At 39.6% G+C, this 22,632-nt stretch overlaps 1 protein-coding gene across 9 annotated transcripts in view; it reads left to right on the top strand.

The window, feature by feature from the left end:
* Nucleotides 1-22,463, top strand: part of RPRD2 (regulation of nuclear pre-mRNA domain containing 2) — a 148,146-nt gene extending 125,683 nt beyond the window's left edge. For 2 of the 9 annotated variants that reach the window (XM_037826080.1, XM_037826081.1), the window contains 5 exons: nucleotides 2,035-2,317; nucleotides 6,027-6,287; nucleotides 7,777-7,977; nucleotides 11,189-13,952; nucleotides 21,570-22,463. In XM_037826080.1, coding sequence (XP_037682008.1) covers nucleotides 2,035-2,317; nucleotides 6,027-6,287; nucleotides 7,777-7,977; nucleotides 11,189-13,952; nucleotides 21,570-21,693 — 3,633 coding nt within the window. In that variant the 3' untranslated portion in view covers nucleotides 21,694-22,463. Of the gene's footprint in view, nucleotides 1-2,034; nucleotides 2,318-6,026; nucleotides 6,288-7,776; nucleotides 7,978-11,188; nucleotides 13,960-21,569 lie in introns of those variants that run through there. The other 7 variants (XM_037826085.1, XM_037826086.1, XM_037826083.1 and 4 more) reach the window with 7 other exon arrangements.
* The last annotated feature ends 169 nt before the right edge of the window (nucleotides 22,464-22,632 follow it).

Genomic DNA, 22,632 nt, shown 5'->3' with positions numbered 1-22,632 from the left:
TAGACTTCCTCACCTGGATTGTTGCTGATGTTCTCACAACATTGAGGACTGACGACTTGGTATGCCAAGCCCTCTGTCTTGGATCTTGCCCTTATGAAGCTTGTTACTGCGATGGAGAGGCTAAACCTGCTTATAATTGTGCCTAAGAGTCTCCCCCTGAGTGCCTCTGTTGCTCAGATGTGGCCCTCTCTCTCTAAGCCACCTCGGCAGGTGATCTCATGGCCCCTCCCCACTATGTGAGACCTGACTCCCGGGGATGAATCTGGATCCGGCATCGTTGGATTGAGAACATCTTGACCAAAAGGGGGATGTGATATGAAACGAAATAAAGTTTCAGTGGCCGAGAGATTCCAGATGGAGTTGAGAGGTCCCTCTGGTGGACACTCTTACAATAACACTTTTTAGATTTTAATACATTGGAATAGCTAGAAGTAAATACCTGAAACTCAAACTACAACCCAGTAGCCTTGACTCTTGAAGATGATTGTATAATAATGTAGCTTAAAAGGGGTGACAGTGTGATTGTGAAAACCTTGTGGATCGCACTCCCTTTATCCAGTGTATGGATGGATGAGTAGAAAAATGGGGACAAAAACTAAATGAAAAATAGGGTGGGATGGGGGGGTTGATTTGGGTATTCTTTTTTACTTTTATTATTCTTATTCTGATTCTTTCTGGTGTAAGGAAGATGTTCAAAAATAGATTGGGGTGATGAATGCATAACTACATGATGATACTGTGAACACCATAGATGATTGATGGTATGTGAATATATCTGAATAAAACTGAATGTAATTAAAAAAAGAAAAAACCTTCCTACAAAGAAAAGCCCAGGGCCAGCTGGCTTTACAGGGGAATTTTACCAAATATTCTGGAAAGAACTAATACCGTTCCTGCTCAAACTCTTCCAAAAAATTGAAGAAAAAGGAACACTACCTAACTCACTTTATGAAGCTAACATCACTCTAATACCAAAACCAGATAAAGATGCTACAAGAAAGGAAAACTAGAAGCCAATCTCCCTAATGAATATGGATGCAAAAATTGTCAACAAAATATTTGCAAATCGAATCAGAGGGCACATTAAAAGAATAATACACCATGACCAAGTGGAGTTCATTCTGGCCATGCAAGACTGGTTCAGCATAAGAAAATCAATCAATGTAATATAACACACTGACAAATCAAAAGGAAAAATTAAATTATCGTCTTGATAGATGCTCAAAAAGCATTCGACAAAATTCAGCATCCCTTTTTGATAAAAACTCTTCAAAAGGTAGGAATTAAAGGAAATTTCCTCAGTTTGATAAAGGGCATATATGAAAAACCCACAGCCAGCCTAGTGCATTAGGTAAAAATTGAAGATATCTGAATAAATTATGAACTGTAGTTGATAATAATATATCAGTATAGGTTCATTAATTGTAACAAATGTCCCATACTAATGTAAGATGTTAATAATTGAGAAATTGTATAGTTAGGAGCTTTTTGTACTATGTATGCAATAACTCTAAGTATAAAAGTTTGATTTTTTTGAAAAATTAATAGGATTTGTCCTCCTACGCTGTCCTTTCCTTTCCTCCCTCATTATGCTCTATCATAAATTCCCTGTTTTGTTTTCTTCATAGCATTTATCACTATTTAGAATTCTCATTTATTAGTGGATTTGGTTTTCTCTGTCTTCTTAGTCATTGCTCTATTTCCAGTACATAGAAGAGTGGCCAGCACATTTAGGCTCTTGATTAGTTGGATGGATGGATGGATAAAAGGGAGTGAGAATGAATTACAGATAACTCCTAGTTTTCTAATGCAGGTAGCTATGTGGATGGTAATGTTAATTTAAGGAATACAAAAAGTAGAGACTGGAAACTACTCCATGTTGGACAGAAATGATGTGTGGTTTTGTTTGTTTGTTTGTTTGTTTTGCTTTGTACCAGTGATGTAGGTAATAATAATGAGGAAATCAGATCTGGTTCAAAATAGTAGCTACTATTCCTGTCTCCAGAGGAGAAAATTCTTCTTTATCTATTGTAGGCATATAAAACCTTTGCTAATCGAGTGAACAATTTAAAGAAGAAGCTGGATCAATTGAAGTCAACCCTGCCTGATCCTGAAGAATCACCAGTTCCTTCCCCAAGCATGGATGCTCCCTCCCCAACAGGGTCTGAGTCTCCTTTTCAGGGAATGGGAGGTGAGGAATCCCAGTCACCAACCATGGAGAGTGAGAAATCTGCCACACCTGAGCCTGCGACAGATAATCGTGATGTGGAAGACATGGAACTCTCAGATGTGGAAGATGATGGGTCAAAAATCATTGGTATGTCCTTATGTACTTAATAGATGACCTATTCCTTATCTCTTTTGCTTTCCCATCAATTGATCAACCACAGGCAAGTATTAAAAGAATGTTCAATATTTATGAGATTAGAACACCAAGGTAGCTTTGTTATCTATAGAGTAGTGGTTCGGGATTAGATATGCCACATTGGTTGAGAATCATTGCTCAAAATCTACACTAATACAGTTGCCACTAGCCACATGTTGCCACTGAGAATTCAAAATGTGGCTTGTCTGACTTGAGATGTACTGTCCTTTGTATAAAATGCACACTGGATTCAAACACTTACGACTCCGAAAAAAGTATATAAAATATCTCAATAATTTGTATATTGATTATATGTTGAGATGAAAATATTGGGGATGTATTGAAATAAAATATATTAATATTAATTTCATAGGTTTCTTTCTTTTTTAATGTGGCTACTAGAAAATTTAAACATATATATGTGGCTTAAATTATATTTCTGTTGCACAGCACTGCAAGAGAGAAGGGCACTGATGCTAGAATTCCTCATTCTCTCTCACTTTTTTTTTCTTTTTTTTTTTCTGGCAGAATGTATTAAACTTTATTTCACTATTGAAGTTAAAAAGGTTCTTACAAAACTTAATATGTAGTTTAGTAAATAAGTGTTTAAAATTGGAATCAGGCTGTCTTCTCTTTTTTTTGTTGTTTATTTTTTAATGAAATTTTACTGAAATAGATTCACATAATATACAGTCATCCAAAGTGTACAACAGTTGTTCACAATATCATCATATAGTTGTGCTTTCATCACCATAATCAATTTTTGAGCATTTTCATTGCTCCACAACATAAAAATAAGAATAAAAATAAAAAAAGAACTTCCAAAACATCCCATATCCCTCCTCCCCCCATTATTTATTTAATTTTTGTCCCCATTTTTCTACTTATCTGTCCATACACTGGATAAAGGGAGTATGAGCCACAAGGTTTTCACAATCACACAGTCACACCATATAAGCTATATGCAGTTGTCTTCAAGAATCAGGGATACTGGATTGCAGTTCCACGGTTTCAGGTATTTCCTTCTAGCTATTCTAATAAACCAAAAACTAAAAAGAGATACCTATATAATGCATAAGAGTTACCTCCAGAATGACCTCTGAACTCCATCTGAAATCTCTCAACCACTGAAACTTTATTTTGTTTCATTCCTCCCCCCTTTTGGTCCTGAAGGCTTTCTCAGTTTTACAAAGCTCGGTCCAGGCTTATCCCCAGGAGTCACGTCCCATGTTTCCAGGGAGATTTACACCCCTGGGAGTCATGTCCCATGTAGGGGGGAGGGCAGTGAGTTCACCTGCTGAGTTGGCTTAGAGAGAGAAGCCACATCTGGGCAACAAAAGAGGTTCTTTGGGGGTGACTCTCAGGCTGGATTCTTTTTGTTGATGAAGTACAGGTTAAGATCTCTCCTACTTTAAGGAAACCATGAAAATAGGCAATCTCAAAACAATGACAACATTGGTATGTGTGCAAACCTTGCATAGATAACTTTGAAACAATTTGTACAGAAATAGTTCTCCATAATGTAAGATATAACAAACCAGAAATGTGTGAAGAGGGTGGCAGATTTGTGGTGTGTGGTCCACTCTATGAAGACACTGAAATCCTTGGAGTTATATGGAATGAGGTGTCCAAAAACAAAACACCACCAACAAAACTAAGCTCATGCTTATTAAATAAGAGAATTTCTCCAAAGTCCATTCTCCTCTTTGATGGGAATGTTTTCTTGATAAATGCTGCCTTAAAAAGGGCCCATAAAGCAGTGCAGTTACGTTTCAGAAAGACCAAAGGAAAGGGTCCAGCTTGCTCATTTGAAAAATGGCTAGTTGAACGGCATTTTCCCTGGCAAGACTTGCAAAATGGAACGTGCTATGGGTCTCTTGTTCCGAGTTCCAAATTGAAAATAAAATCCCTCATTTTTTTAACACAGAAAAGCACTGCCCACCCTCCGTATGTACATACTTCTACTTGGACTCACTTGGTTTTTGCAGGAGTTTTTCTTCCACTTGCCCAAAATGGGCACTCACAGACATTGCAACTATGAACTACTCACAGCCTTCCTTGGTAACTTGCTTGCAGTACCTTAGGTCAGTGTGACAGATATTTCCACAATGTTTAAAGAAGGACAGGCACCGATTAGTGACCTTATTGCAGTCTGCAGTCTGTCACGCTGGTTTTTGTTAAGGCATCTCGGGTGGTGGTGCCCACGGCAGGTTGATGGACTGGTCCATCACATGGTGTGGTTTGAATCTGTTACGTACCCCAAGAAAAGCCATGTTCTTTTTTTTTTTCTTTTATTTTCTTTTCTGCTGTTAATTTTTTTTTTTCATTTTTATTGAGATATGTTCACATACCATGCAGTCATACAAAGCATACATTAATTTGTTCACAGTACCATTATATAGTTGTGCATTCATCACCAAAATTAATTTTTGAACATTTTCATTACCACACACAAAAATAATAATAAAAATTACAGTGAAAAAGAAGAATTAAAGTAAAAAAGAACACTGGGTGCCTTTTTTTTTTCTTCCCCCATTTTTCTACTCATCTATCCATAAACTAGACAAAGGGCAGTGTGATCCATATGGCTTTCCCAATCACACTGTCACCCCTCATAAGCTACATTTTTATACAATTGTCTTCAAGATTCATGGGTTCTGGGTTGCACTTTGATAGTTTCAGATATTTACTGCTAGCTATTCCAATTCATTAGAACCTAAAAAGGGTTGTCTATATTGTGTGTAAGAGTGCCCACCAGAGTGACCTCTGCTCCTTTTGGAATCTCTCAGCCACTGAAACTTATTTCATTTCCTTTCACATCCCCCTTTGGTCAAGAAAATGTTCTCCATCCCACGAAGCCAGGTCTAGATTCCTCCCGGGGGGGGGGGGGGGGGGGCATTTATACTAGAATTCCTCATTCTCTCTCTTTTGACTTCAAGAATTATAAAGCCACAGTTTGTTAACCACACTTTGAAAACTAACTTGGATTGAGGAATTGTTTCTCTGACATCTCCAGCTTTTATAATTATTCTTATTAGTTGATTTCTGTTGAATGTAAAGCATTATCCATATAGCTTTTTAATATATGCCTTTTTAAAGGCATGTATTGCAAAGTCACCAAGAGTAATAATATTGCTGTCTCAAATGAGTTAGTGCCTTTTATGTCTCACTACAAGCAGGGCACTTTGGGGAGACCTAAGGAAAATACAGTAAAGTATGTACAGAGTTTCTGTCTCTCAGAAAGCTCTCAGGTTAATGGAAAAGAAAAGATAGAACAATTTATGATATAAGTATCCTTACCAAAAAATAGAATACAAATGCATACCGAATAGCAACGTGCTTCCAGAAATGTTCAAATTTAATACATAAATACTAAGAAGATGCAAAGGAATTATTAAAAGGTAAGATAAAAGATGAATTTAGGAAAGAAATTCATTTTAAGCAAGTAAAGAAGGTGAGAAGGATCATAAATTATAGAGAATATGCTTTTAAAAAAATTCATGAGGTGAGCAGTTGTTTTCTCTACAGCCTGATGCTTTTTACTAGCAAGTCAGGAAATATTTAGGACATGTTATTTCATATTGGAAACAAAGCCTAAAAAGTAGTAAGATTCAATATTCTCTCTCTCTCTCTCTCTCTTTTTTTTTTTTTTTTGAAACAGTGGAGGACAGAAAGGAAAAACCTATGGAGAAATCTGCAGTATCTACTTCTGTACCAACAAAGCCGACAGAAAGTATCTCAAAGGCCTCTTCATGTAACCCTATGCCTGTGACCATGACAGCAACTCCACCTCTTCCAAAGCCTGTGAATACTTCTCTTCTGGCCCCTTCTCCTGCATTGGCTTTGCCAAACCTTGCTAATGTGGATCTAGCAAAGATCAGTTCCATCCTTAGCAGCCTAACATCAGTCATGAAAAATACAGGTAAGTCAGTCCAGTAAAGAGGATAAAAAGTTGATATTCATTTTTTTGATCAAACCATCAGTCTGATTTTGTGTGTGTGTGTGTGTCTGTGGAAACCCAATAAACAGTTGTTTTGGGAAAATTAGAAAATGAGCAAAGAGAATAACATAAATACCCATAATCCTACTATCCCAAAGGAAATATGTATATGAAAGTTTGGGGGTATTAAATATTTGTAAAAATTCTTCTTTCAAAAATTGAAGCATGTCTCGTGTGGTTTTCAAACCAGTTATTTAAAATGTAACTACATATCATGAATGTTTTCTAAGTCATTAAATACTCATCTACATCATTTTTAATGACTCCATAGTATTCTATAATTTATTTATCCAATCCTTTATTATTAACCATTTAGTATGTTTCCAGTTTTTCACTGTTAAAAGAATACTGTAATGAACAAACTTGAAGCTAAAATTGTAACCTTCCAAAAAGGTTAAGTTTGTAGGGATTTTTTTATGGACAATTTTAATGGAAAAGAAATGTTATGGAAAATATACAAATGTAGAGAACTCCCATGTACCCATGATGCAGCTTCAACAATATAAACACATGGCTAATCCTGTTTTATTAGTGTCCCTACCTAGTCCAGATTATTTTAAAGAAAATCTCAAACAACATTTCATTTTGTGATAAGAAGTTACATATATATTTCTAAAAGACAAAGACCTTCTCTTTTTTAAAAAATGTAGGTTTTTTTAGTCTTTCCATGTTATTACTAAATTCATCTCCAAAAATGTACTGTTTTATCTACCAGTAGATGAAAGTTCCCATTGTTCCTTACCCTCGCCAACACTGTTGTCTTTTAATCTTTGTCAAAATTAAACCTTAAAAAGTCGTTTCTTTCAATTTGCATTTCTTTGATTAAACATGTGGTTAAGATTTTTTCCTTTGCTTTTTATTATTATTATTTGTAAAGCACTTGCTCATATTTTTTTATATTTTTTAAAATCAAGTGTTTGTTTTTTTCTTTTGTTAAAATCAACCCAGTGTTTTAAAGTGTAAAGGAGATTGCTTGTATAATACCATTTTAAAATGCCATTTCAAAAGCAAATAGCTGACCAATAACATAGAATTATGCAGTGAGCAAGTTATGCAATGGCAGTGGCTCTGATCATTATATTCAGCAGCACTATTTGTTGAGAACCTGCAGGACTCTTAGGTGTAGGTGCCATTTGGTAGAGAAAAAAGCAGTAGGTTGCTGGTTTCTTTCTGTTGGGGCTCTCAAAACTACTGAATACATATGAAAAGAACTTAACTTGTTTATGCTAAGGGTGTTCTGAGTAGAAGGGAGCACATATTAATCTTATTTTCAGATTTTTTCTTTGTCCATTTGTGGATCAGACAGAAAAGTTCCTATTAAACATTTCAAACTGGTTTGTGCGGAAAGTATTATGAATTTAAAGGTCTTTTTTTGAACTGCATTTTCTTGAGTTTATCTTTCTGCCACCAGGGGTCAGTCCTGCATCAAGACCATCTCCAGGAACACCTACAAGTCCCAGCAACCTCACCAGTGGCCTGAAAACACCTGCTCCTGCCACAACCACATCTCACAACCCTCTGGCAAATATCCTCTCCAAGGTGGAGATCACTCCAGAGAGCATTCTGTCTGCTCTTTCCAAAACCCAGACACAGTCAGCCCCTGCTCTGCAAGGTAAACTGACTTGTGCCAGAGGGACTTCAATAGTGAATCTGTCTCTAGCTTAATCCTGGATTCCATTTCTGAGGAATCCAAAGCCATGAAATGTATAATGCAGTTAATTTGCTTTTTCTCTTCATATTTATCATCTACAAGGTGGCATTTATAGAATTACAAAAATGTCAAAGCTGTGAAAGAGACTCTTAATATCATCTAGTCTAATCCCTCCTTTTCAGGTGAGGAAATTAAGGCTCAATGAGGTGATGTGACCTGCTTAAGGTCACACATCTTTCTATTCAGTGATGAGCTGAGACTAAAAGCCAGATTTCTTAACTGGAGTCCAGCATTCTTTCACCTACACCATGACACCCCTAGGGGCTGCATTTATCCCAGCTCTTAGTACAGGTTAGTATATGTTGAGGTTTACATATTTTAATGTTAACCAAAGCTAAAAATAGTAAAAAGGTTAACCTACTTTCAAAAATCTTATGAGACTTGGATATCTCTTTTTTGGGTCTTTAAGTTTATAAAGGCCCCTGTCTATAGATATAGTACATCTTTTTTGGTTTTGCCTACCTATAATCTCTATCTCATTTGAACCTCTCTGTTCAGCTTTGCTAATTATCCACTTTGTGCCTAAAACTGTCTCCTTCTAATATTTTTCATAAAGCTTACCTGTTTTCATACTCTTCAGATACCAGCACAACTCTTTTTTTAAACGCTTCAGTATAATTATGCAATGAATTACAAATATCATAACAATATCTTCAATATAGTGATTTATTCTATATCAGTAGTTCTCAACCAGGGGTGGTGATTTTGTTTTCCAGGGGACATTTGGCAATGTCTGGAGACATTTTTGGTTGTCAAACTGGGTTGGGAGTGTGCTACTACATCTCGTGGGTATAGGCTAGAGATTCTGCTAAGCATCCTACAACGCACAGGACCATCCCCAATAACAAAGGATGATCCGCAAAAACAGCTGATAGTGCTAAGGTTGAGAAGTCCTGCTCTATGTGAATAAGAGACCAGTACAAGCATCTGCTGTTTTGCTGTTTCCTAAACTATTCCATAAGTGAATCAGCCAAGCACTATTATAGTGAACTTTGCCTTACGATATAGAAGTATTGTGTTACATAAAACTAAATACTATTAAGTAATTATCTACAGCACCCAGATGTTGGCACCAGCAATAAAGAATTGATAATACTGCAACACATCTTATTTCAGGAGCAGTTTGAGAGATTGACATGTTTATGGTTTCTCCCTTCTAGTCACTATTCTATCACCACCCTGTACTTACATTAGAAATCTTGAACTCACTTGTATTTTAGCCACTCATATATGTACAATACATCTTAAAGAAGAGCTTTACCTTTTAGCAAATTGCTGCCACAGGATCATGTGGACTTTCTCATCAGGCAAAATTTTTGAACAGAACTAGGTGTGTGCTGACAAAATGAGAATTTGGGAGCACCAGTAAACAATCTTTATGAAATAACAGGGTGGCTATAACCTTTCATTTCCTTATGGAAAGTAGAAGTTTCCCGGAGTTTTAAAAGGACTTCATCTAACAACATAAACAGATGCATTTCCTCAAGGATTGTAAAGGAAATCTCTTAGCATTTTGCTCTTGTTCACATATTTTCAACACAAAAGTATTTCCATGGGCGGAGGAACATAGAGTATGGCTTAAGATTGAAGGAAAGTAATATTTAATGGTGAGAGACAGTTTTACCTATCACCAGAAATCTGAGCAGTATCTGTGTTAACAAGATAGCCTTTTGAAGAATTTATCCCACAATATCTGAGAGATATGCTGAAATACCTTTTAAAAATCTATAGCATTAGCATATATCACATTACAGTGCTTGAGGACCTTTGGTTTGGTTAAGAATAGTGACTAGGTAAGAACAGGCAAGAAAGAATAGGCAAGAAAACTCTTAGGCAAGAAAAAGTGATATAACCAGGGAAATTTTTAGAAATGAAACTTGGATTTATTTATTTTCCCCAAGAGGATAATATTCTCATAAAAATCATGCAACATTATTTAGAATTAGATGACAAGTAAAAATGTTACAAGGTTGGAGTGGCCTGAAATTCTTCAGCCCTAATCTCTTAGCAAATATATGGGTTAAAGTTGAAATTCTGAAGAAACATTAATTGAAGTATCGTATTAAGTATTCTTTTCTTTCACCACGTCATTACTAAGGAACAATTTTTAGTGCAATTCAGTGACTAAAAGCTATAAATTTGGGCGGTAAGTGAATAAAAAATTTTCTTTTATGACCAGAAACTGGATAAATTTTCCAAAATATGACTGAATTTATAGGACCTTTTGTCATCTCTTTGTCAAGTATTTTTCTAAAAACTTTTCTACAGGAGCAGTTTGCTTTGGTGGACTTCATCCTTTGCCCCAAAGAGTTCTTTCTCAGTGCTTCTGAGAAGGTTTTGTCTATCAGTGAGTAGAGTTGAATCTCATCAGTGTCAATGTGAGCAGATCAATAATCCTTGATTTTTGCAAGCTATAAGAGGGGTATTTGTGTTTTCTGCTAAAAGGATCAGTGCCCTGTTAGTCTGGCTTTGTAAGTCTTTGTGGTCTATGTCTATATTATTGCTGCATTTTAAAACCAGAAACCATAGTTGAAAGCACTGTTTCCCCAAGGTAACACCAGCCTAGTGAGAGATGCTTCTGGAAAAAGCATTCCCTGTTCAGATAATTTCTGAAATTTACATACACTACCCTACTCTTGAGAATAACAGATTACATTAACTTGTTAGACAGCTCTGGAAGTTGGAATGGACAGATAGAACAGAACATGTTTGTATTTAGAGAAACAGTTCTATAGATCAAACCTTATGAAATACCAGCCTAAAGTGTTCTTTTAAGAATAATGTTTCCTTTCTTTTCCTGCTTTTCCTTGTTTAAACTGTGAATGATTCTGACACTAAAATCTCCCCCTTCCCATTACCTTTTATTGTGCCATGTTGGGTTTGTTTCTGACAATACCAGAAACATTTCAGTGATTTGCTCTCATTATATTGATAAACAGGTTCAGTGTTTTCTATGACATTTAACCATTGTTTATTTGGTCTGGATTCCCTTTGGCCTCAAATTTGAATGATTGGTTCCCATTGGAATGAATGAGAATATCCAATTATCCTACATTGTTTTAATAGCATGGTAGGGAGTTCTTTTTAACCCCTCTAATTTTTCTATCTACAGGCTTGTCATCCTTACTTCAGAGTGTTACTGGGAACCCAGTTCCAGCTAGTGAAGCTGCATCCCAGAGCACTTCGGCTTCCCCTGCCAACACCACAATCTCTAGCATAAAGGGAAGAACTCTACCCTCCAATACCCAATCTTTTATTCCCAAAAGTTTCAGTTATTCTCCTAATTCATCAACTTCTGAAGTCTCTTCAACTTCTGCCAGCAAGGCCTCAATTGGGCAAAGCCCCGGGCTCCCAAGCACTACTTTCAAGCTACCATCCAACTCTCGGGGATTTACAGGTATCCACAATACTAGCTCTGCTGCCCCATCTACTGAAGTTGCTATGTGCCAATCTTCAGAGATCTCCAAGCCAAAGCTGGAGTCAGAGTCCACCTCCCCAAGCCTGGAAATGAAGATCCACAACTTCTTAAAAGGTAATCCTGGTTTCAGTGGCTTAAACTTAAACATCCCAATCCTAAGCAGTTTGGGGTCCAGTGCCCCAGCAGAGAGCCATCCATCAGACTTCCAGCGTGGCCCTACCAGCACCTCAATGGACAACATTGATGGAACTCCTGTGCGGGATGAACGGAGTGGGACACCCACCCAAGATGAGATGATGGACAAGCCTACCTCCAGCAGTGTAGATACCATGTCCTTGCTTTCTAAGATCATTAGCCCTGGTTCCTCAACACCCAGCAGTACAAGATCACCACCACCTGGGAGAGATGAAAGCTACCCCCGGGAACACTCCAATGCTCTACCTACATATCGACCCTTTGGCCTGGGCAGCGAATCTCCCTATAAGCAGCCTTCTGATGGAATGGAGAGACCATCTTCCCTGATGGACTCTTCACAGGAAAAGTTCTATCCAGATACTTCTTTCCAGGAAGATGAGGATTACCGAGATTTTGAGTATTCAGGGCCTCCACCCTCTGCCATGATGAACCTAGAGAAGAAGCCAGCCAAGTCTATCTTGAAATCAAGCAAGCTTTCTGATTCCACTGAGTACCAGCCAATCCTGTCCAGTTACAGCCACAGGGCCCAAGAATTTGGGGTGAAGTCTTCCTTCCCTCCATCTGTAAGGGCCCTTCTGGACTCCAGTGAGAACCGTGACCATCTCTCATCTTCCCCTGGCCTATTTGGTGCCTTCAGCATAAGAGGGAATGAACCTGGGTCTGACCGGTCACCATCACCGAGTAAGAATGATTCATTTTTCACCCCTGACTCCAACCACAATAGCTTGTCTCAATCTACCACTGGGCATCTCAGTTTGCCACAGAAGCAGTACCCAGACTCTCCTCACCCAGTCCCACATCGTTCCCTTTTCTCTCCGCAGAATACCCTTGCCGCTCCCACGGGCTGCCCACAAACATCAGGCGTGGAGAAAGTCCTGGCCTCCACCATTTCCACCACGTCGACGATTGAGTTTAAGAATATGCTTAAAAACGCCTCACGCAAGCCCTCAGATGATAAGCATTTTGGCCAAGTCCCCAGCAAGGGCAGTTCAAGTGATGGTGTCAGTCTCTCAAACCTCGCCCAACCCAGCTTGACCACCACTGAGCAACAGCAAGAAGAGCATTACCGCATAGAAACCCGTGTCTCCTCCTCCTGCTTAGACTTGCCTGATAGTACAGAAGAAAAGGGGGCCCCTATAGAAACCTTGGGTTATCATAATGCATCCAATAGAAGGATGTCAGGGGAGCCAATACAGACCGTAGAGTCCATCCGAGTTCCTGGGAAGGGAAATAGAGGACATGGGCGTGAGGTTTCAAGGGTGGGTTGGTTTGAGCTGAATACCTCAGGCAGCTCTTTTGACAGTGGCCCCTCAAGTGCTTCTGAGTTGGCATCCCTTGGGGCTGGGGGCAGCGGAGGCCTCACTGGCTTTAAAACAGCACCATACAAGGAACGGGCACCTCAGTTTCAGGAGAGTGTCGGCAGCTTTCGTCCCAACAGTTTCAACTCAACATTTGAGCATCATCTCCCCCCGTCCCCCTTGGAGCATGGGACACCCTTCCAGAGAGAGCCAGTGGGGCCATCATCTGCCCCACCAGCCCCTCCTAAGGATCATAGTGGTATCTTCTCTCGAGATGCACCTACTCATCTACCCTCTGTGGATCTTTCGAACGCCTTCACAAAGGAGGCAGCCCTGGCCCATGCTGCTCCACCCCCTCCTCCTGGAGAGCACAGCGGAGTTCCTTTCCCCACCCCACCCCCTCCTCCGCCCCCTGGGGAGCATAGCAGCAGTGGTGGGAGTGGTGTCCCCTTTGCTACTCCACCCCCTCCTCCACCCCCCGTTGACCACTCTGGGGTTGTACCCTTCCCAACCCCACCACTGGCAGAGCACGGAGTGGCAGGGGCTGTGGCAGTATTTCCCAAGGACCATAACTCCCTCCTTCAAGGGACCCTGGCTGAGCATTTTGGGGTGCTCTCAGGACCCAGGGACCATGGGGGCCCCACCCAACGGGACCTCAACGGCCCTGGCCTTAGCCGTGTGCGTGAGAACCTGAGTCTACCCACCCATTCTCTGGAGCACCTGGGCCCAGCCCATGGAGGAGGAAGTGGGGGGGGCAGCAACAGCAGCAGTGGCCCCCCCTTGGGTCCCTCACACAGAGACACCATCAGCCGGAGTGGTATGATTTTGCGGAGTCCCCGGCCAGACTTTCGGCCCAGGGAACCTTTTCTCAGCAGAGACCCTTTCCACAGTTTAAAGAGACCCAGGCCACCTTTTGCTAGGGGCCCTCCGTTCTTTGCACCAAAACGCCCATTCTTCCCTCCCAGGTATTGATGCAAACCAAGGGAAAGGCATGAACAGTCTAGAGCGCACTGGAAGTAGGCGTTTGGTTTATTGTTGTTGGGTTTTTTTTTTGTTTTTTTTTTTTAATTTGTTTTCCCTCTCCTTGATTATTTTTTTATTATGACAAAGGGCCTCCCTTCCAAATTAAAAAGTCATATGCTTACATTTCACTATTCCATCCATCTCATCTTCTCTCCCACTGCACTTCTACCTTCCCCAAGTTGTTTGTTTTGGGGGGTGGGGGGAGGCAAAGAAACACAACCAAGCCACTTCATTTGGCTGTGGACTTGGGGGGCGGGGGGGGACATACCTTATTTTACCCCATCTATTGAAGATTATTATTGCATTTGAAATAAAACTTCCATCAGTACAGATAATAACGTGCAATGTTGGGGTGTTATTTTGGGCTTGGCTAATCAAGTAGGCTATAGAAGGATTCCTGCCCCCTTTACTCCCCAGCTAAATAACTGCTATAACAAGCTGGGCTGTCTTTCCTGTGTGCTCTATGCCCTGCTGACAGCCAAGAGATGTTGCAAGGAAGGAAATGTGGGAGACCTTGGACCTGTTGTTTTTTTATTTTGTTTTGTTTTTAAGGCATGTTGAGTTCTTTACCCTTCTACTAAAATCCTCTTTTTAAAAATTTTTATCAGCCTCTTCCTCTAAAATACTGTCAGATAACTTTGAGGAGATACAAATTTCATTCTATCCTAATAAATTTTCTCTTTGTCCTTGGAATGAAAGTGGGGGTGGGGTGGGGGCTAGATACAATTTCATGGCGTGACTACAATATATACAGTTAGGGGAAAGAACTATTTACGTGTGATGTGACTTGTCTATCCCTTGTATACAAGAAAGAATGAATGGGAAACATTTTTGAGGTAGTTTCGTTAGTCTTGCACCAAGCTCTTGCCTCCTGCTTTTTTATTTTTATTTTTTTCCTTTTCTTTCTTGACTTTCTTTTTCTCCCCCAGTTTTCACTTCTACTTTGGCCATAAAATCACTACGTTGACAATTGATAAAAAGAAGCAGCTGAACTATATTAACCTTGCATTTTTTAATATAAGGAGTAGAGATTTTCCCCATGATGCCTCCCTAATGTAAGTGATATTTGTTGGTGGTTTTCAGCAAAGGTTAACTGTTAGAGAAAGGAAAAGTCTTTATCTTGCTTTTCCCCTTCCCCTAGTCCTGTCTCTATTCTTGATATTTCAAAGGAGGAAGTTCAGTTGCCTCTTTCTTTACATTAAACATCTTCATATATATGTCTTAGAGACAGGGGGGGTATTACTATACATACCTTTGCAGAGAAACAGAAGAACCTGATAAATCCAAATTACCCCACTCTACAGATAGCAGCCTATCACATTTTAAGCCTTATCCCCACCTCAAAAGGAAATAATGACTCTGCCTGTAGCCATTTTACATGAGAGAAGTGCATGTCTTCTCCCTAGACTGAAAGGCTCATTTGTTTTTCTAGTATTCTGGGAAAAGACAATCACTACACTTCAAGTGTTTATATCTTTGTATCTAGGGATACTGAAGTACAAGAGTTCCATACTATTTCTTTTATTATTATTATTTAGTGTCTTATCCCAAGGGACCCTGGCTGAGCATTTTGGGGTGCTCCCAGGACCCAGGGAGCACACTGAAAATCTCCAACTCCCTGAGTAAAACAGTGTGTGTTTTCAGGGAATCCTAGCAAGTTTCATACATTTTCTTCAAAGTTAGTAGAAAAACAATTTTAGGAAGTATGAGGGTTGCCTTGGATTCCGCTGCTGGAATATTAAAGATGGGGAGGAAAAGTAGAGACAGAAGATGCCTCAATAAACCTGCTTTTCAGGAAAAGAACAGTTTAAGCCAAGTGTGTGTCATAGCTTTGGAGTTTTTATGTAATTTATTCCATGTTATTTATTTGGGCTTGCCATGTGATCTGTGGTTAAGATGCTGAAAGTCACTCAACTTCCTAATGTATATCTGGTCTTAAACCAACTGTTCTTTGTTTCTTTCTTTGACCCTCTCAAGTCTCTGCCCTGTAGCTCTCCCCTAAAACAATGCATGATACCGTGACCTTGTGTGTGGGAAAGGGTATACAGTGTAACAAAGCAAAGGAACAGTATAGTTACGTTACGTTCTAAGACAAATGCTTAGGGAAAAGGGTCAGATAGAGAAAAAGAGTGTGTATGCATGGTGGGAAGGGTTAAGTTCCATTTGACTTTCAGAACTGAAATAGAGTTTTTGTGTGTGACGAAATTAAGTGGGATGGTTTTCATTTTAGAATAAAAGAATGTGAATTCTTTCTGCTGCTCTTGTTTAAGCTAAAAGGAGTGTTTACTTGAAAAGGCCTTCTGACCATTTGATTTTATCAGAAAATATGAGAATGTCAGGAAAATAGTTTCCTGAATGTTGGGAGAGAATAACTGTCTTCAAAAGCATGATGGCTAATACATGAAAGGAAAATTTTGTTGTACAGTTTAAAAGGTGGACTGTTAAGGGTTTTTTGTAGTTGTTTATTTGGGTTTTTTTTTTGTTTTGTTTTGTTGATGTTTTGATTTGTTTTGTTTTATGTGTGAGTTTTTTTAAGCCACAAAACCCATGCATTTGTTTCAGGATGGAAGTGAGGATGTGACTGTCAGCTATTAACTTTAAGGAAATCTGACTAGAGCAGTAAATGAAGACTACAATGTATATATGTGATATAGCGAAACAAAAAAGACAATTCTGGTATTCATAACATGAAACAAAGGGGTTCTATTCTTTCTGTGTCTGTGATTTAAAACTCTATGACCATGCTCTGACTTTTGTATTTCACCCTGAGTTTTAAAAAAATTAACAAGGTATTTTTTAAAGAAAGCATAACATAGTGTGTCTTGGCAAGGGCATGATTCTTATGAAAGTGGAATATAAGAACTTGTTACTAAGGTCCTTGGTACTCACTGTAAAATCACAGACAGAATTGGTGGGGGTCGTGAATACATAGGTACCACTTGAAGCTGAGTGATAGAGAGTCAGAAATAGAGTTCTGAAATATTTTGTAAGTTTACTCTTCTGTCAGCTTAGATGAGAGCGCTCTCTCTCTGTTCCTACATTCCCTCCCAAAAGTCAAGAGTAAACAGAATTTGGTTTAATTACAGGGAGGGTAAAATGAGCAGAGTAGGACCTTCCAATTCCAGGAATACAGTGTTTGTGGTATTTATGGTACAGCAAACCTATCTTGACAGTGTGAATATGCTAAACTTCATAGTTGCAGAGTATTCACTGTAAGATTTTGAAGTTACTGTTCATGCAGGATTAAGCATCAGCTGTTAGTGTTTTGAAGCTGTAAATTACTGCTCCCCCCTTCTTTTATTTTTTTTTTTTTTTCTCCTAATGGGGTGCCTGTTAAGATTAAAATTAGATATGCTGGATTGGTATTCTCACGTGTTCAGTGTGGAAAACAAAACGAATTCATGCTTTAGAGGCAACAACAATGAAATCCTTTTGAAATGTGTATTAATATCATTTAATAAAATAACTAGTTCTAAAGGTTTGACATTCTTCTTTTGAGATTTGGGGCTTTCATCAAGGGCCCCTGGCTTCTCTGGTGAGTGCAAATAGAAGGGAACTTCTCCGGGAGCTGAAAATGCTGCTTTGTGGAGCCTGTGGCTGAAAAACCTAAATTTTCTCCAGCAAAGACCCTACATGACTGTCCAAGGCTGAAGGTGAAGCCAACTACAGAGCACAGAAAGAAAAGCCTGGACATACCTCTGAAGATGCAGTTGTATTGGTTTTTGATATAAGAGTGTGTAAGGGGACGGAGGGGGTGGTGTGCGAGCCCACACATTTCTGTGGCACTCACAAAGATCACAGACCATCCCATCCTTTTCCCTTCCTTGTGGCCACTTATACATTTCCTCTCTTCCAGCCATTCCTTTTTTTTTTTTGCTTTTTTTTGTTTTTTTTTTTAATCTCTGTCCCAAATATTATGTTTTTGTTTTCCAGTTTAATAAAGTATGGTCTCCTTTGTTGTGTGATTGACTTTTCCCCTCACATGTTGCTCTTGCCCAGCTGTCCCCAGTGCAGGCAGTCTGAGCTCTAAGATCTTCATGGCCTTGTGGGATCTGTTTGATACTTTGTGTAACTGAATTTTTTAAAAAGACGATGGGTGGGGTGAGATCAGGGAGTGGTTGGTGATGTGGGGTTTATTTGTCTTCAAAAAGTTGTACAATTGTGAGTCAAGAAGCAATTTTAAAACAAACACAGAATTGGGGTGATGGTAATGGGAATTCTTCCTGCCAATTCCTCCCCCCTCCCCCATCCACCCTTCTTACTGCATATTGGCAGTCTGTCATGCAGAAGCTGCACTTAACCCTTCTTTCTTACCCCATCCCTTTTTGATAACCCAGTGAGGCTCAGTAAATGGAATGTTGGCTTTAAGAGGTAGGGAGGGATAGTCACTGCATCTGGGCCAGGACCTAGGTCACTGGCAGATTGTCAGGTTCTAAATAGCAACCTTGATTATGTAAAGCTACATAAATGTATCACCAGACACTTCAGAAATAGCAGTGGCATAGGGAATACACCCAGCAGGTAGGGTATACCATTGTACGTGCTTCTGGAATCTGGCTCACCCCTTCTTCCTTATACCCTCTTGTGACCTTGATTTGCCCACCCGATTCCTCTCCACCCCATAAGGAAACAACTTGTAGACTCATTGGCCTGCACCCCTCCTCCCAAATTGTTTTATTTAAGCCAATCTTGTACAGGAGGTATGAGCTTTCCCCTCACATATGTAGATAAAGTAATATACCATCAGAATGGGTTTATCACTTTTAGGGGTACTGGGGCGTTTCTCATACTTACTTATGAGTAACTATGGGCGAGTCTGGTCAGCTCCTGTTCATAATTGCTGAGTAATAACTCACTGAGGCTGCACAGAGAAGACTGAGAGGGACACCTTTAAGGGAGATATTGGCTCTTAAGTAAACACCTGTTCTTCGTCTCCTCTCACCAACTCCACCACCCCATATAGAAGTAAAGAGAGATAGGCTTTAAAAGAATGTGGAGCAAAAGCAATGTAAAACTTACTAAATACCGAAGTTACTTCTGATTAAGGCTGCAGAAGGAAAACAAAAACCTTTTATGTTAAGATACGAGTTTAAGAGGAAGGAGAAAAGAAGGCTGAAATCTGTTTAGAAATACTGCAGTTACCTTATGATTCCACTTTTTGGTTTTGTTTTTTCTTCTTTCCCTTTGTTCTCAACCTGGCAAGAGTCAAAAGGTGAGAATACAGGTGTGGGTTCAGGGTTAGCCTGCTCTCCGTGCTGCCAATAGAGAAAAAAATAGAAGTTGCAGTTTTATGTGTTTGACTGAAAGGGGTGTTGGCTAAACCTGTCCACCCTGGGTCTGTTCAGGTTCATAACAAATTTTATGTTCCAGCAACTTCATTTCCTCATTCCCTTGTGTCCCCTTAATTTTGACAATTACTCCTGAGAACTTTGTTCCATGATTTGTGGGGAAAAAAGTAAATGATAGGACTTGAAACTCTTCCTGCATTTTTGATAGGGTATTTCAGATGGAATGTGTAGAAAGAAAGGAGATGGGCAGTATCTAGTTCCTTTTGTTTCCCCCCCTCCCCTGGCTAGGAGTCTTGCACCTACATGAGATAACACTTAAAAGTCCAAAATCGTCTAGGTAGCCAATCATTGCCAAAAACAGTAGAGATTAGTGAAGCATTTGAAATCTTGATTATTGAGCAGTGGGCCTTAGATACATATTGCCTTCTATTAGAGTGTTCTGTTCTTTAACATCAAGTAGAACCTAAGTTGACATATCCCTGCACTGGCACCTAGGTTTGGGAGATTTCCCTGTGGTTTTCCCTTGGCCTTGACTTGACAAATCAGGGTTGTTTACGAGGGTGGGGGTGGGGCTTAAGAACTGTTTCCTAGTTTCTCTTTGACAGCCACGGACTGCAAGAGATGTCCGGGAAAGGAAATTTTGGCCTTGTTTTCAAAGCCAAAGTTCAAAATATAAATGCCACTGGCAGGAATTCCCCCTTTATTCATTCAACAAACTTGGCTGTACTTTCTCTCCCATTATGGCATCATCAAGCAAAGTTCAAGTAAAAGCTTGGCCCCATACTAGTCTACTTACGTTACTAAGGAAAAAAAAATTATAAACCTAACCACTGCACCACAAACTGCCTTTAGCCACTTTGCTACTTCTTTGAGCCTCAACAGTACTTGGTGCTATAACATAAAGCTTTCCTTCTGTCTTTCTCCTTTTAAAATGTCTTTTATCTCCAAAATCTTTTCTGCTTCTTTGGTACAGAGAAATGGGAGAAGATTTACTTCCAAGAACTAAAGATTTGGAGATGTATGTTGATCCTGAGGACAGGTGGAAAAAGTACTATACCTTCAGTTAACATTTTTAAGGTTTAAAGCTATAAAAGTTTACCAAGGCTTTAACCAACTTGGGATGTCTGTTCTAAAAGTGGAGTAAAGCTCAGAATTTCCCAAAACTCGATTAAGGGTCTAAGACACCCTTTACTGAGGAGTCCTTTCCCCAAGACTTCTTGAGATCTGATATTTTTTTCTGCACTTCTTTTCCTTAGCTTTAGTGTGATAGAAGTTGGTAAGGCACCTCTTTTCTTGGCTTCTTACTGGACTCAGCTCTTCATTCTGTGTTTAAGACCTATTGGTTCCAAAGTCTCCTAGTAGTGTACTGTGGAGAGAAAAAGGAAATCATGCTCCTAAACATGATGGGTTATTAATCTGGCCCCTGACAGGCAGCATGGCTTTGGGTTCAGGAACACCAGGGCTTGACATCTCTGAGACTCAGGTTACAGGTTTTAAAGGAAGCACAAGAATAGTTACTATTTGTCAGGGTTGTTCTAGGAATCAAATAAGATAGTGAAGGCATAGCACTTGGCATGCAGTAGGTGCTCAGGATGGAGGATTAAAGTTTTAAAGATACATGTATCCCTGGCAGACTACTGGATTAAATTCCCTGAAGATGAGGTATATGCTAGTCACAAATCAGCAGTTGTAGAAGCGGCAGTGATTAATGAATCGGACTTAGCCAGCTTGTTCTTGCTTGCTGGCTTGCTACAGGGGGAAGGCTGAAATAACTCGACATTCCTTCCTCTGCTGCAACACAGGTTACATAGGTGATGATATAGTAGTTATTGATTGGAATCCCTACAGCGCCCAGTTCAACGCCTTGCACATAGTAAGTAGTCAGTAAATATTTGAAAGATGACCATAGGAAGCTGCCATCTTGGTGTAGCCTAGTTCTTGTTCCACCATCCCTCTACTATCCTAAAAAAGAGGTCAAGGGATAATCATGTGATTAATGAAAGGGTTTGTATCTCAATGTCTGTATCATTAGGAGTTTCACGTCAATCCAGTGATTGGTATATTCTTAATATTTATTGAGCACCTACCATTTGTTGCCTGCGATATAACAATTCCTTGCACCATTGGTGCAGGACCATGGGAAAAGTTCTGCCTGTTTTCACACTTTTCTGAATGCCATTTAAAAATTCTCACTACCTTCTCCCCACCACACATACAGAAGTAATCTTCCTCTTCCACAATCAGTATTGTCTCTTTCTGTTTGTATTTCAGGGTGTCTAACATACCAGAAGATGGAGCCAAGATCCAGAGTCGTGTCTGTGACCCAGATCAACTGCTGCCCTCCCCAGACAGAACCTCTGGCCTCTGTGGAAACAGATTAAGCAGCTTTCTCTGACAGCTCTTCCTCCACAACCTTTTATCCCATCACCATTGAAACTTGAGAACCAACTCTAACCATCCCCACCCCCAGGTGAGGGAACTAGTAGGAATTACTGAGAACCTCACAGCTGCCCCCAAGTCCATTTCTCCTCATACCTTATCTACTACAAATCTTGGATTTCAGTTTTTACTGTGTAAAATTAATCAAATATTCCTGGTCCTTTGTCCTAGATATAGCAGGGAGAGGGAAGAGAAGGGATAAAGGAAATTGAGAGCTAGGATGGGAATGAGAGGCAAAGGGCTTATGTAGGGATTAGAAAGCTAAGATTCTAGTCAGTTTATCTCTTGAGGTGATGAGGGCACATATTGGGAGTAAATTCTATTACCAGAGAAAGCATAGTGAGGTGGAAGAGGACAAGACTTGGATTCAAAAGCCAATATCAGCACTTACTGTTTGACCTTAAATCAATTTAACTCTTCTAACCATAAATCCTCGGACGTGAAATTTAAAAAAGGTCTTTAGGATTCCACTTAAGCACCTAGTCTATGAAGCGTCTCCAAGAAGTGCCCTCTGCAGGTTGTCTTTGCTCTAGCCCTAAAGCTTTATATTCATTTATCCTAGTAACTTTGTTGTTTTCCATTACTACATGCCATGCACTGTAGTAGACAATACACATAAAAAATTGAGAGTGATAGATACTATTATCCCCATTTTTATAATGAGAAAATTGAGGCTTATAAAAATTAAGTAACTTAAAAATTACACAGGTAATGGAAGATCCAGGACTGCTGGCTCCAAAGCCCATGCGCATAACTGCTTTCTACCTCCCAGTTAAGTCCACGTAAAAAAATTTATGGTTACAAAAGCAATTACGAACTACCCTTTCTGGTCCGTTTTTCTTCCATTCTCGCCTTCAAGTGTTTTCCTGCTTCCTGTCTTTAAGGCCGCAGGATA

Source organism: Choloepus didactylus, chromosome 2 (assembly GCF_015220235.1).
Source record: "Choloepus didactylus isolate mChoDid1 chromosome 2, mChoDid1.pri, whole genome shotgun sequence".
NCBI lineage: Eukaryota > Metazoa > Chordata > Mammalia > Pilosa > Megalonychidae > Choloepus > Choloepus didactylus.
This window is presented reverse-complemented; position numbering and strand designations above follow the sequence as displayed.